At 54.2% G+C, this 14,983-nt stretch overlaps 1 protein-coding gene across 1 annotated transcript; it reads left to right on the forward strand.

Moving 5' to 3' along the window:
- The first annotated feature begins 4,485 nt into the window (after nt 1-4,485).
- Nucleotides 4,486-9,427, forward strand: CDK9 (cyclin dependent kinase 9). The gene is made up of 7 exons (XM_006205484.3): nt 4,486-5,539; nt 6,000-6,081; nt 6,867-6,957; nt 7,291-7,457; nt 7,570-7,741; nt 7,898-8,046; nt 8,487-9,427. Exons 1-7 carry the CDS (start codon nt 5,097-5,099, stop codon nt 8,850-8,852), a joined length of 1,470 nt encoding a protein of 489 aa, XP_006205546.3. The 5' UTR covers nt 4,486-5,096; the 3' UTR covers nt 8,853-9,427.
- Nucleotides 9,428-14,983: the final 5,556 nt, after the last annotated feature.

The raw sequence follows: 14,983 nt of genomic DNA on the forward strand, positions 1-14,983 counted from the left end.
CAAGGTCAGATGGGGTCCAACTGCATCCTCCATAAAATAATGACTGCCAACGACTAACGTTTTCTGATCACTCAGTATGTGCCAGCCATAGGGCTAAGTTCTTCTGCTCTAAGAGGCAAATGTTGTTTCTCTTGTCCTCAGATGTGGAACTTGAAGCCCCCAAAAGCCAAGTTACTTAGAATTGGGACCTTCTTGTCCATCTGTGGAGCCTGAGGTCCTAACTTCCATGCTCATAGCTCCTACCACCCTCTGGTAGCCAAATGATTGCCCTGGGTGGGGGAAGGGTCTGCTGAAACTTCTCCATGGAATGAGGGGGGACGTGAGGCCCTGGAAGGGAAAGGGACACAGCTCATGAGACCCAGGCAGCAAACAGGCCTGGGTGACAAGTGTTCAAAGTTCAAATAAAAGGATGGGGTTTCTGGACCATGGACTTGGGAGGAAAAGAGCGTACAACTCTAGCTCTTTCTACTGAGCACTGACCATGAGCCAGGGATGGAGCTGGAAGCCTCCACAGATAGTTTGTTGAATCCTTACAACAGACCTGTGAGGCCACCCTGGTACTGTCCCATTTCACGTATGAGGAATCTGAGGCTAAAGAGGAGCACACTGGACAGACAGATACCCAGGTGTTCTAACTCCCAGGACAGTGCCCCTTCCCATTTCTGGGATGCTGTCAGAAGAGGGAGAGGGGCCTGTGGCCTGGTGGTAGCTGGGGGTCTTCCTGGTGCCAAGTGGAGGGTGGGCCCCCAGTTTCTCTCCCAGGGGGCAGTTGCAGAGATTTGGGCTAACTGCTGAGGCTGTGGCATGAGCCAATGCTGACTTCCCTGCTCCTGATTTGCTGTGTGATCCTTCCATAAGAGACTTTACCTCACTGAATCTCAGTTTCCTCATCTGTGAAATAGGGTCGCAGTAGCCCCCACTTCCTGGGGTTGTCAGAAGGATGAAAGGAGCAAATGTTGGCCCAGGCCAGGGCACTGTGGCCCCAGCACATCCTGGGGGTTGTTGCTGAGGGACATGGGTGGTTCAGGCCAGGGGCAGGCAGGCACAGGCCAGGAAAACCCCAGGGCAGGCCCACGGTGTGAAACCCACCCGGGAGTGGAGAGGCTGTGTTGCGGTGGTGGAAGGGCCTTGTCAGCGCTAGGCTGGCCCTGCCGTTGGCCCAGGCGCCAGGGCAGTTGCCGCGTTCCTGGGAGGATGAATGGAGCTCAGTGTGGCAGCTCAGTGTGGCGGCTTCCCTGAGCTCAGAGCCCTCTTTGTGCTGACTTGAGTGGCCGTTGGGAGTGCGGCTGGGGACCTGCTGGCTGGTGGCTGTCCCCCGGGCCCTTCTCAGCCAGCGTTGGAGGCCAGCCCAGCCCCGCTCCCTAGCCCTGAACACACAAGCACTTTCCCGCCTCTCGGCCTTTGCTTGGGCTGGACCCACACCCAGATGCCACTCTTCCCTCAACTGGTTCCATCTTTTCCTCCACTGAGTCCTTGAAGTCTAGATCGAGCCATCATGCCCCCAAGAACCCTGCTCTGATTTCTGTCCCCTTCCTTCTTGCCCCCCCTAGTCTAGGACACAGTCTGCAATCTGCCCAGGTACCATTAGGGATTGGAGGCTTTCTACATCATGGTCAAAGGCACTAGGCCAGGCAAACCTGAGTTTAGACCCCGTCTACATGACCTCAGGTAAGTCATATCACCTCTCTGAGCTTCATTCTTCCCATCAATAAAATGGGATAAATACAACATCCCTCATGTGATCCTGTGGCAATGAAATAACACGTTTATACTGAGAGCGTCGTCCATCTTACAATCCCTTGTGTATTTATTTGCATGGTCCAAACAGATCTCATGCTCCCTGAGAGCAGAACTAACAAGAGAGGAACTCCGCATTCACGTTGGCCCTGCTATACTGCAGGACTCAGTAGATATCCATCACCAGCTTGACTCAGTTGTCTTATATCCAGGCACATAGCTTCATAGCTCCCTGGCTGTGTAGCCTTGGGCAGATCAGTTCACCACTCTGAGCCCCAGTTTCCTCTTTTGTAATCTGGGCCCCATAATAGCAACCTCCTAAGAGGGTGCTGTAAAGTTCCAGGAAGCTGACATCTAACAACACGGAGTCAGTCACAGTCAGTACCCAGCTAGTATATGCAGAATGTCCATGGGACTGCAGGGCTGTGGGCATCACACGGTCATTCTCTGTCCTGTATCCCCCATCCAGAGACCCCTTCCTTATCTCCCAGACAGACCAGCAGCCAAGACCAACCCAGTCCATGAGCCTTTCTCCTCTCCTCCATATGCCCGGCACCCTGTTCTGGCTTGGAGGAGGAAAACAGAAGGTCCAGGCTAGGGTCAAACAGCTGGCCAGTAGCTCCATTTCCTATTCTGTGCCTCAGTTTCCCTGTTAAGTGGCAGCAGGACCAGAGGCTCTTTCAACCAGTGAACATTTCCTGAGTACTAGGCACATGCCTGGTCTGGCCAGCTTAGCTGATCCATGAAAGCGGGAAATGTTTCCCTCTTCCAGCAAATCAGAAGTCAAAGTCAGCGAGAAACTCTTTCTGGCTTGGACCCAACTCCTTCTCACTTCCACTTGCGTGATCCGGGGTCCCAGGCTTGGGCAGCCTTCTGAAGGGCTTCTGACTGCTCCTGCTTGCCCTCCTCCCCTAGGGATGGCTGAAGGCCCGAAGCCCAGAGGGGAAGTGACTGGCAATGTTCAGGCCACGGATAGAGGTGGAGGTGATGACACCACCGGAACTTCTGCTGAGGCCTCTGCCCACAGGATGTGACTTTGGGAGAGCTTGTGGGAGCAAGCAGGGGCCCCAGCCTGAGAGTCTGACTGTAGAAGCTACCCAAACCCATGGCAGACCCCTCTCGTGCTACTACCCCCTCCCACACTTCTCATGGGCATCCTGGGTATCCAGGCTGGTGGTGCTGTGCCATGACGACACCCTAACTCCACCCCCAGCCAAGATGGGTGGGGTCCTGACATGGATAATTGCTTGGGGTTGGCACCAGACTGCCCTGGTTCAAATACCAGTGTGTCAACTGGCCAGCTGCTTGACCCTGGCCAGGTGATGTCACTTCTGAGTTTCAGTGTCTGTGTGTGTACAATAGAGGTAATAATAGTACAACATTGCTGAGTGAGAATGGAGATAATTCCTATAAAGTGCTAAGTGTACAGCCTGGGCCATTTATTTTCCCTCAGTAAACTGTAATTAGCACAATTATTATTTTCTCCCTCTTTGCCCTCCCCACCCCCAATTTAGCCAATGGCCACCCTGCTTCTAATAGTGTACTCAAGAAGCTGACCCCAGATCACTCCCTAACATGCCTAAAATCCTCACTGGCTCCACACTGCCTTCAGGAGAGGGCTGTCTGCTCCTTGCTTGACCTTCAAGACCCTCCCTGGCAGAACAGGGTCTCTTGGGACACCAGGATCACCAGACCCATTTCTGACCCCTCCAACAAGGAAGCTTCAAGGCCAACCCATGTAAGCTGAAGGGCAACCATGGAGGGCTTCCTGCAGGTAGAGAAGGTACTGGGGTGCAATCAGGGAGCACAGCCCTGATGGTGGGGAGGCGCAGGGAGTTAGGAAACAGTGGGGAGAGTCATGTAGACACAGCGTGGGAGGGGAGCTGGAAAGAGCCTCAAATGTCACAATTTGGTTTTTCCCGAAGGCAGTGGAGGGAAATCCATGCAGACTCCATTTCAGAATGATCTGGCTGGAGCTGCAAGGGGGACAGATGGAGAGGGCAGACTGGGGAGGAGAGGACTCAGGATCCATCGGCAGAGGACTGGAGAGAAAGGGCAGATTGCAGGGGTGCAGAGGAGGAAGAACAGACAGCTTTGTTGGGGGCTGGTTATTAAATAGGGCTGCAGAAAGAACCAGGAAGCTCCTGGAGCCAGGAAGAGATCAGACAGATGCTAGCGAAGGGCCGGGGTAGCGGAAGGAGACATAGGGTCAGAGAAGGAGATGGGTGAATGGTGGGCTTGGTGCCCGTCATAAGGACAGCAGGCCTCAAACAGCACTACTGCTACTCCTGGCCAGACCGTAAATATCCTGAGTCTAGAGAATCCTCTTCAGATTCAGATAGACAAGGTTCGAGCCCCAGTTTTGTCACTGTGTGACCCTGGGCAAATGACTTCACCACTCTGAGTCTCAGTGTGCTCCTCTGTAAAATGGGTTAGTGATCTGGATCATGGGGCTGTTGATTCAGGATTCAGCGGGAATGTCCAGCATTTCCTGAGCATACAAGGTTGCCAAGTAAATGCTGGGTACTTCTGTTATTACTGACCCGGGGAGCGACCAGCTTGGGCACAGCTCCGTGAGGACAGGATTCCTGTGAGTCTCATCCCCACCTCCCAGAGAACAGGAGGTTCAGGGCTGGAAGGCCAGGGCGTTGCTCGCTAGCCGCCTCCAATGTCGCCGCGCCCCCTAGCGGCCGTCGGTTGCTATATCAACGGCGGGTGGCGGGGGCCCGGGAAAGTGGCGGAGGGGGCCGTTCTCTCCTCCCTGGTCCGGAGGCTGCTCCCTTGGCTCCTCCCGCCTTTGCCTGGGGCGGGGGCACTCCGAGCGGGGTAATACGGCCCTTCCCGCGGCAGCTGGCACTTGTGGGTAAACTGAGGCACGAGGCGAGTTGCCTCGCAGCCAGGTGTAGAGAGCGGGGCCCCACCTCCGAAGGCGAAGGAGGGGCCGCGGGCGGTGACGCGCCGAGGGCGGCCGGCGGACAGCGGGCGGGCGGGCGGCGGCAGCGACGGCGGCGGCGGCGGCAGGTGCGGCCACGAAGGGTGGGAGGGAGGAGGGAGGGGGCGGGCTTGGGGGAGGGGAGGGCGAGGCCGGGGCACCTCCCCCTTTATAACGCGCCCCCTCCCGGGCTCTCGGGCCGTCTCCTCGTCGGCTCTTCCCGTCTGGCCCCCTTGCCCGGCCGCCCCGGGCCGGGGCCCGGCCAGGGAGCCCCCAGGCCGCGGCTCGGGGGCCGCCCCCCCGCCTGCCGCCCCGCGCAGCCCGGCGGAGGCGGCGCCGTCGGAGGAGGAGGAGCAGGGCACTGCGGCTGGCCCCGGATCGGGCGCCAGAGCGGCAGCGGCTTCGGCAGCAGCGGCGGCCCGAGCCAATGCAGCGGGACGCACCGCCCCGAGCCTCAGCCCCGGCGCCCCGGCTCCCCGCGGCCCCGATCGGGGCCGCTGCCAGCAGTGGCGGCGGCGGAGGCGGAGGCAGCGGCGGTGGCGGAGGCGCCTCTGCAGCTTCGGCTCCTCCTGGCCTCCCGGGAACTACAAGTCCCAGGGGGCCTGGCGGCGGACGGCGGACGGAAGAGGCGGGGTCGGCGCCTCGAGGCCGGAAGTGGCCGTGGAGGCGGAAGTGGCGCGGCCGCGGAGGGGCCTGGAGCACGGCGGCGGGACCCGGGGCGGGAGCGGCGGCGGCGGCAGCGGCGGCTGAAGGCGGCGGCGGTGCACTGGAGGCGGCCATGGCAAAGCAGTACGACTCGGTGGAGTGCCCCTTTTGTGATGAAGTGACCAAATATGAGAAGCTTGCTAAAATCGGCCAAGGCACCTTCGGGTAAGGTTGGGCCCCCAGGGACCGGGAACCCTGAGCCTGCACCCCTCCGGGCCGACGTCGGGACGCTGAAGCCCGGGCCCAGTTGGTTGGGAAGCCACCTAGCCGCAGACGTGTCCCCTGGTCTCGCTAGGCCGCACCGCAGCCCGCCCGGGCCTGACGGAGCGGGCTGGCGGGGAGGAGCCTGAAGCCCTTGATGGGGGGCTGGGAGGGGTTGCACAGAGGAGCCTCTGAGTGGAGCGGGATCTCTCCGAGAGACGCCTGGGTGAGGACAAGGGGCTGAGGGAAGGAAGTAGAGACTCGGAGAGGGTCCGAAGACACCGCGTGGTGGGGAGCCGAGTACCCTGGGTACCCGGCCTAGCCCCGCCCGGGATTCCCTTTCCTGCCCTCCTCTGGTGGGGGAAGGGCGGGCCCTGCGGAAACGTCCTGAAGAGTCCTCTTCGGTCCCCTTCTCGGCCTGCAGGGAGGTGTTTAAGGCAAAGCATCGCAAGACTGGCCAAAAGGTGGCTCTGAAGAAGGTACTGATGGAGAACGAGAAAGAGGGGGTGAGTACGGGTTGGGTGGGCAAACCTGCCAGCTCCCTTGGGCTTGAGGTTGGGTTCCCACCCTGCTTCTTCAGGGACTGTCACGTTGAGATTCAACTTATGTGTAGTAGTTTGGAAATTTCCATATTCTAGGGAATTTGACTAACAGAATAAGTCTTTTAATTCAGATGTTTTAAAGCACTTGATATTTCATTCTTAGACGAATATGGTTGGTGCCAGGAGGGGGAGCTCATGCTTGCGCTGTGCACTTTGGTTCCTGAAGTTAGGAAGTCTTGAAACACTTTTTCCTTAGGGTTTAATTTTGTTTAATGTTTAAAAAAACTAAAATAAAATGCAGCGGCTTTAAAAGGGTAGCTAATACTCAGCTGAGAAAGAGCAATCCCTTTTGTCACGCTCTCTTAGCTCTAGTCCAGCTTCCCAGAGACCTGTTTCTTAGCAAGGAAATTTCTTAATTATTTTTGTATTTGTTAACCACCTAACAGATTAAACAGAGGCGTAGAGCTAAAACTTACAAGGTTGAAGAAACTGGAGCATTTAATGACTAGTAATGAAGCATTTGTGTTAAGTATGATTATTTCAGTTCATTGTCTGAAACCACTTCCTTGAGAGTTGTATACTTTTAGCACCCATTTTACAAGTAAGGCGTATGAGACAGCTGATTTCAGAGCCCTTGGTCTTACTCTTGTCTCCCAACCTTTGACCCTTAGCGTGGAGCCCATGGCTGGTTCCATAGTCTACAGTGCACTCACCCACTTTTGACCTCCTCCTGTCTTTCTCCCACTCAGTTCCCCATTACAGCCTTGCGGGAAATCAAGATCCTCCAGCTTCTAAAACACGAGAATGTGGTCAACTTGATTGAGATCTGTCGAACCAAAGGTAAGTCCTTTGGATCTTGTCCCCATTTTCAGATGGAAAAAATGAGGCTTGTTGCCCACTGTTTTGTCTGCAAAGTTGGGACTGGACACACACAAATTGCCTCTTAACCAAGATATACTGACAATAACTGCTTTCTCTAGTCCATTCATCATAGTAGGTGCTTCCCCAGGGCCTGCCTAGTCCAGAGAAGGCACTCAAAATATTTCACCCATGAAGGAATACACAGATGGATATCTGAGAGTCCGTGGGTTGGAGAGGGTAGGAGCTGGTTGTGGGAAAATGAGTTGCATTTTTGGCTTTTTTTTCTTGCCCACCTCATTCTTCCTGTCTCAGCTTCTCCCTATAACCGCTGCAAAGGCAGTATATACCTGGTGTTTGACTTCTGCGAGCATGACCTCGCTGGGCTGCTGAGCAACGTCTTAGTCAAGTTCACGCTGTCTGAGATCAAGAGGGTCATGCAGATGTTGCTCAACGGCCTCTACTACATCCACAGGAACAAGGTGGGGGCCAGAGTAGGAGGGTGGCCAGGGCTCAGGCTGGCCTTTGCTCTCACTGTGGGGTGGGTGTGTTCCTTGGCAGCCTGTCTGAGCATCATCCTTGTGCTTCCTGCAGATCCTGCACAGGGACATGAAGGCGGCTAATGTGCTCATCACTCGTGATGGGGTTCTGAAGCTGGCGGACTTTGGGCTGGCCCGGGCCTTCAGCCTGGCCAAGAATGGCCAGCCCAACCGCTATACCAATCGTGTGGTGACACTCTGGTACCGGCCCCCTGAGCTGTTGCTTGGTGAGGATTCCTGAGTGGGCAGAGAGGGGCAGGGGCTGGGCACTTACCCAGGCTCAGACCCCCCACTACCAGGACTTCTTGAGCCACAGGCCCTGGGGCATTGTCTCAGGAGGCTCTCGGGCTCAAGGGGCCCTCCTGGTGTGCTCTTCTTCCCAGGAGAACGGGACTATGGCCCCCCCATTGACCTGTGGGGTGCTGGGTGCATCATGGCAGAGATGTGGACCCGCAGCCCTATCATGCAGGGCAACACGGAGCAGCACCAGCTCGCCCTCATCAGCCAGCTTTGTGGCTCCATCACCCCTGAGGTGCATAGCCAGGCCACCTGGGCCCCTGGGTCCCACAAAAGTCTCCCTGGCCGGAGAGGGGCTGGGGTGGAATAGAAGGAAAACACTGTTCGGAAGAGGTGGCTGGTGGAGGGTCTGCTCTTTAGAGCCACATGGACTATGTTCAAGCCTCAGTTCCATCACCAGTTAGTTCTGTGGCTTTGGGCAAGGCAGCTGAGCCCCTGTGGCTGTGTCTGGCCTGGGGCACGTACTCCAGGTGATTTGTGTAAAAGGGCCTGGTGCTTGGTGTGTGCCAGATACGTGGTTACCACTGCCTTCACCTTGGAGAAGTTACGTTTGACCTCCAGGGATGGTCTGGAAGCCTCTGAACAGAGAAGTTTTAGTCCCTTCAGGCACTTGACCAATGGACAGACCATGTTCCCTGAACTAACTCCGTCCTCTCTCCGTGCCTCTCACTCCAGGTGTGGCCAAACGTGGACAAGTATGAGCTATATGAGAAGCTGGACCTGGTCAAGGGCCAGAAGCGGAAGGTGAAGGACCGGCTGAAGGCCTATGTGCGGGACCCTTACGCGCTGGACCTCATCGACAAGTTGCTGGTGCTGGACCCCGCCCAGCGCATCGACAGTGACGACGCCCTCAACCACGACTTCTTCTGGTCCGACCCCATGCCCTCGGACCTTAAGGGCATGCTGTCCACGCACCTGACGTCCATGTTCGAGTACTTGGCCCCGCCACGCCGGAAGGGCAGCCAGATCACCCAGCAGTCCACCAACCAGAGCCGCAACCCCGCCACTACCAACCAGACGGAGTTTGAGCGTGTATTCTGAGGACCGGCCGCTGTTGCTTCTCATTAGAGCCGTTATTTTATTTTTCCTTCTGCTCTGTGACTTGTGTTGTGGAGATGATGGGACATTTGAGTTTTTTCTCTGCATATTTTATTTAATCCTCACCCTGGGCATCAGGAACCAGTGGAGCGGACTGGAATAAAGCTTTGGCTGAAAGTCCAGGAGGGCACTTGGGCTGCCTCACCTTGTTCCCTGGCTTTGGGGATGATGCCCAGAGGGTCTCCATTTACCTTAGGACAGGAATGGGTGGGAGGACAGGTGCCCCCCACCAGTGGCTTTCTAAGAGATCCCAGCATGCTGGGAGGAGGGGACAGGACTCTCATCCATCCCCAACCCTCCTTGTGGGATGAGAAACTTGTGGGGGACAGAACCAGCCTCAACAGTGGGCTATTCTTGGCCTAACCCTCCAAAGCTGTGGGGCTGGCAGAAACTCTTGGTTTATTCAATAGGACAATTTTATCGTGGTTTTTTTGTTGTTGTTGTTTGATTGTTCAGAGATATTCCTGGATGCAGGTTGATCAGTTAACAATTAAAGTTGACTCTTTTTTTTTCAGTGAGTGGCTGTGCACTCTGTTCTGTTTTCAGACCCCCAGCTTAACCCTGTAGCTGACCGTCGAGATTTGATTTGTGAAGTCTTGGCTCTTTTCTTTGTCCCAGTTCATGTGCCCTGACAGTGGCAGAGGGCTTTGTCATTTTTCTTTTTCTCTTGAGTACCTTCTAGGACATTAGCTGTGAGGCTCCCTAAAGGGCAGGTACCATGATGTTCCCCTGCTCCTCTCCACTCAGGGTCAGAGAAAGCAGGGAGACCATTGGGAAAAGGGGTTCAGACCCCTGATGAGGGAACTGGAGAGGGCCTGCTGTGAGCCCTGTCTGCAGCAATGACCCAGGTAGGTACAGTCAACCGTGACAGGCACATTGGGACTTGACTTGCAGGCTTGGGAAGCTGCCGAGGCTCTTAATCAGTGGAATGACAGTAGTCAGATCTGTAACTTGCAAAAGTCCTCAGGCTGCTGACTTGAGGGTGGCTGGGGCAAGCACGAGAGGAAATGACCAGAGAAGCTGAAAGACCTGCTGGGGTTTGGGGAGGTGGCAGTGGCTTAGATTAGGGTGTGGTGTGAATGGGCAGGGAGACAGAGCAGTTAGTGTGAAGGTTGGATCCTGAGGGCTCAGGGCTGGGACCCCTGGAGCAGCACATTCTGGTGGATACATTTCCTGCGAATCTGAGGTCGAGGACAGGCACGTTTGAGGCAAATTCCACATTCTGTCATGGCTGGAGTCCTCTTAAAGGGGGCCTGGGAAGGAAGGTTGGCAAAACCTCGTACCAGAACTGTCCTTAACTTGTAGATATTAACCCACATCATAGCTTCACAAAAGGCCGGTGAAAGTAAGAAAAAAATTCTTGACTAGTATATTCATATCTTGGGGCTGCCAAACACAGTGACTTAAAATAACAGATTTATTCTGTCACTTCTGGAGGCTAAAAGTCCGAAATTGTAAGTGTTGGTAGGATTGGTTCCTTCTGGGGGGTCTAAGGAGTAAACTTCTAGATCCCTCTCCCAGCTTCTGGTGGCCGTTGACAGTCCTTGGTGTCCCTTGGCAGGTAGATGCATCACTCCAATTTCTGCCACCGTCTTCAGCTGGTGTTCTTGCCTCTGTGCTGTTTATGAGGACACTGGCTGTTGGATTTAGGATGTACCTGGATCCAGTATGACCTTGTCTTAGCCAATTACATCTGCAAAGACCTTTTCAAATAAGGTCATATTCTGAGGTTCCAGGTGGACATGAATTTTGGGAGAACTCGTAATTCAACTCAGTACAACTAGTAATCAAAGAAACCCAGCTTAAAACAATAGTGAGATGCCCAGATGGTTACCGAGTCGATATATTTTGTTTTTGTTTGTTTGGGGAAAGGAGGTAATTAGGTTTGTTTGTTAATACATTAATTTTTAAGTGGAAGTACTGGGGATTGAGCCAAGGACCTAGCTTCTACCTCTACCACTGAGCTATAGCTACAGGTTTTAAATGACATAACTGATGAGGAAAACCCACAGGGCTGGCCTACTTGTTCAAGGTGCTGTTTTTTCTCTGAAAGGTAAAAAAAGTTTCTATAAGAGGCTCGTATTCTTTGACCCAGCAATTCCACTTACAAGAAATTTTTGTGTGAGCGATTATATAGTAATAGTCTTATTTCATTGAATCATCATAACAACTGGTATTTTTATTCCTTTGTTCAACATGTAGTTATTTATTGGCTGTGTCTTCCAAGAACAGACAGTTCCAGACTCAAAACAGGCACAAAGCTGTGACCATTAGTCTGATGGGATAGGTTACGTGGAAAACAAAATAAGTGGAATGAGGGGAAAAAATTGGGGGGTGATTGAGGAGGTCAGAGTGACATGGAAATAGAAGTCCCAAGAGGAATGGGGTGGTTGTGGGAGCCAGAAGGGGGCACAAATGCCACCTGGGAAGGCTTCAGAGAGCTCTGTACAGAGGTAGACGCAATCTGATGATTTTAGAAAGACATAGTAGTGAGGTAGGGTATAGTTGAGTGTTACAAGTATGTGCTTAGCATGCATGAGGTCCCAGGTTCAATCCCCAGTACCTCCGTTGAAATAAATAAACCTAATTACTTACCCCCCAAAACAGATCAAAATTAAAAATTTTAAGTGTCTTTAGCTCAAAATAATTAAAAATAAAATACAGTGACTCTGTTGAGAGAAACCAAGGATGGAAGCCGGGAGACTAGTTAGGGCTGTTGTAGTAATACGGGCAGAAGATGATGGTGGCTTGGACCAAGCTGGTCATGAAGCTGGTGGGTCGGAGTGCTTGGATTTATGGGTTATTGTGCGGGCAAATCTGACACGATCTGCTTTCAGCTTGAATGTGAGTGTGAATGAACGAAGAATTGCAAGTTCCAGGCTTTGGCTGGAGGGAGGAGGGGGCTGCCATCCCTGAGACACACAAAGCTGTGGCAGGTCAGGGTGGGGCATGGATTTTTCAGATGGTAAGCTAGAGATAGACAGATGGACACCCAGGTTGAGTTGGCAGGTGTGTATCTGAGTCTAGTTCAGGGCCGCCCAAAGTCTGGGCTGTAGACACACCTTGGGAGTTGCCAGCATGGTGTTTTTTAAAGTCCCAAGGCAGGATGGGGTCATGTGGAAAGAGGGGAGAAGGAAGTCATGGCCCCCTGGGGCGCTCCAGTGTTTAGATGTCGACAAGGAGTTGAGGACAACACCAGATGAAACAAGAAGAGACCATAGGAAGAGTAGTTTCCAGAAGCTAAGGGCCAGAGAGTGTCTTTGAGAAGTAGGAGTGATCACTTAGGCAAATGCTGCTGATAGATCCCAAAAACTGAAGTGAGGACTAATCGTCAGGTTTAGCCACGTTGAGGTCAGTGGTGACTTTGGCAAGAGCCATTGGGTGGAATGCTTCAGACAAAACCTCACCGGGACCAGTAGGATCACTGGAGAACAGGGAGGAAGGGAGCCAAAGACAAGGGGTAGCAACCATCTACTGGAAAGGAGGATTAGGGAGGGAGCTAGTCTTGTATATTCTAAGACAGGAGCCAGCACATCACGGAATGACCCAGTAAAGAGGGCACACGTATTGATTCTTGTCCGTATACAGAAGGGGCATGTGGCCCAATGCACAGCAGCCACACCCCTACCCTGTTCTCTGCTACCTCTGCGCAATGCATCCATGATGTTCAGGGCAGCCTTGCATGTGGAAAAGCTAGAAAAGCATAAACCTCCATCAGCAGTGCTTCTCCAGTTTCAGTGCTCGTCCAATCCCTGACTCAGAAGTCTGGCTGGGGCACCTCTAACCAGCTGATAGGCAATGGTCACCTTGCTGGCTGGGATCTGGGCAGCACTGAAAAAGGCTGTAGCAGTGTACACACTGTGACAGAAAGGTGTTCCGGGTACAATAGGTGGAAAGAGCAGTTTACAAAATATCTCCTGCTTCAGCCTTTTTGTAAGAAAAATGGAAGCAATTACTCTAAAACACTACCCATGGTTATTTTGGGTGGTCCTGTCCTTTATGCTTTTTTTGTGTTTTCCCATGTTTCCTGAATTAATATTTTTACTCATGCAATTAAGTGATATTTTAAAACAACCAAAGCAGGCCCTGAACCCTGGAGCTTCTGGCCCCGAGCTCCCCCACCCCCTACCTCCCCATAGAATACCCCAGAGAAGGGGCTGGTACTAACCAGGCAGGTGTGGGTCTGATCCCTTTCAGCCTTGAACACTGATGTGATGTGGGTGTCATCCTCGTCTGTGGAGGGAGGTGTGCAGCTGGGAATAAACGCTCCCAGAGGGCAGGGCCTTGTTGGGGCATTACTCCAAGGCACCTAGAGCAGTGCCTGGCACCTGGGAGTGCCCCAAATGCTAGAGTGAGTCAGCTGGTGGTCGAGGTGATGACTGGAGAGGCTATGGAAATGGAAAAGGCCTTTTTGGATGGGCCCCCAACGTCACCCTGCAGTCTGAGGACTGGGTCTGTGTCCTGGCCTCTTTTTGATCAAACGATTTGTGAAACACAGCCCTCCCAGCAGCAGGCTTGGGCACTTAGGTCAAGGGCACCCCTGTGTCTTATCCCCCCTCCCAAGGGATCCCAGCCCGGAGAGGCTGGGGCAAACGGCCTTAACAGTGAGGAGAGGTGGGCTGTGATAAGAGAGGCTGGATAAAGCCGGCCCCGCTGGGCAGGAAGTCCAGCCTCAAGATCTGGAAGTCTCCCAAGTGTCCCTTCCCCACACACTCCATTCTGCCTGTGCACCTTTAACCCCCGCCTGGTTGTTATTTAACTCACAGGGAGATTCTGATGAGTCCTGCATTCAGAAACCTGCCAAGGAGGCTGAGAGTTCCCTGGGCTGATCCCAGGATGAGAAGAGAAACCTATCAGGTAAGACCTTCCTCCCTGCATACTGGGTGGTCTCCCACCCGCCCAGGACATCAGGGTGGGGAGAAGGTGAGGTCTTAAGAATCTCCCCTACTCCCCACCCCCTCTCTGGCCCGGCCCGGTCCACAGCCTCAGCCCAGGACGGGCTTGGCAGAGGTGCCCACACCTGTGAGTCAATTTGTGTCCCATCCGGTTGGGGAGCGGGAAGCCCAGGATGAAAGGTGCCAGGTCCCTGGCAACCTCCTGGCCAGTAGCTGCAAAGCCCTGGTGGGAAGCACCCATGGAACAGCTGGGCCCATCTGGGTGTCCTGTCTCGGGTAAAACCGCCTCCTTCCAGGTAAGAAAACACAGCAACCTTGGGCAAGTGACCCACCTCTCTAAGCCTCGGTTCCTTTCTTTTGTACAGTGGGGGTAACTCTCCCTCGGGGTCCAAGGCCATCACCCATGATACTCACCCTACACTTGTGGGTCCCCAGGGGGAAAACCTTGTCATCACAAGCCTTGTTCTGAAAGCCTGGGGTGGTCAAGGGCCCCGCCTCGGGCCTCACAGCTCCCCCTTCCGCCGAGAATTCCCCTGTCATCATGGGTGGGGGAAGCTCTTTAGGAGGGGTCTCCAGAGAAGACCTGGCAGCAGGCGTGGGAGATGGCAGAGGCCACCTGGAGGGTCCGCCTGCGTGCCAGGCCCCATTTACAGACTGGTTTTGTCTGCTTTAACTTTCAGGACTGATCTGTGAGGAAGGGCTGTTAGCTCCATTTTAATACTAATTATAAACATAATGGCAGCACTGATCAAAGTGCTTCCTACCAGTTGGGCCCTGTGCCCACTGTTGTCTGGCCTTTAGACCATAGACCATGATTATCTGCATTTTATAGACCTGGAAGTTGCAGTTAGGAGCATTTAAGGACTTGGCCTGTTAAGGATCTCTAACCTCACTCGGGAGTGGCGCCCTGGCTCTGTGCTCTGGGCCCAGCACCCCCTCATCCACCTCCTCCAGGCCTCTGAGGCGGGCAGGACTGTGATGCCCACTTTACAGATGAGGAAACAGGGCTCGGGGGGCGAGTAGACAGGTGGAGGCCAGCCGAGGCCAGCCAATGCCCGCCAGTTGGGAACTGCAGAGTCACTTCCTAGCCTTGAAACCCAGCTCGGGGTGGAGACCGGCTAGAGCTGGGGATGGGAAGCCCGGGCTGAGAGGAGGCCTGGGTTCACACAGACAACAGAC

Source organism: Vicugna pacos, chromosome 4 (assembly GCF_048564905.1).
Source record: "Vicugna pacos chromosome 4, VicPac4, whole genome shotgun sequence".
In the NCBI taxonomy this organism is placed as follows: domain Eukaryota; kingdom Metazoa; phylum Chordata; class Mammalia; order Artiodactyla; family Camelidae; genus Vicugna; species Vicugna pacos.

Bases quoted from the DNA above. Each gene is read 5' to 3' on its own strand.
- CDK9 (XM_006205484.3), top strand. From the start codon at position 5,097: ATGCAGCGGGACGCACCGCCCCGAGCCTCAGCCCCGGCGCCCCGGCTC. The intron at 6,082-6,866 runs GTGAGTACGGGT...TCTCCCACTCAG, and splicing joins TGGAGAACGAGAAAGAGGGG to TTCCCCATTACAGCCTTGCG. The intron at 6,958-7,290 runs GTAAGTCCTTTG...TTCCTGTCTCAG, and splicing joins TGAGATCTGTCGAACCAAAG to CTTCTCCCTATAACCGCTGC.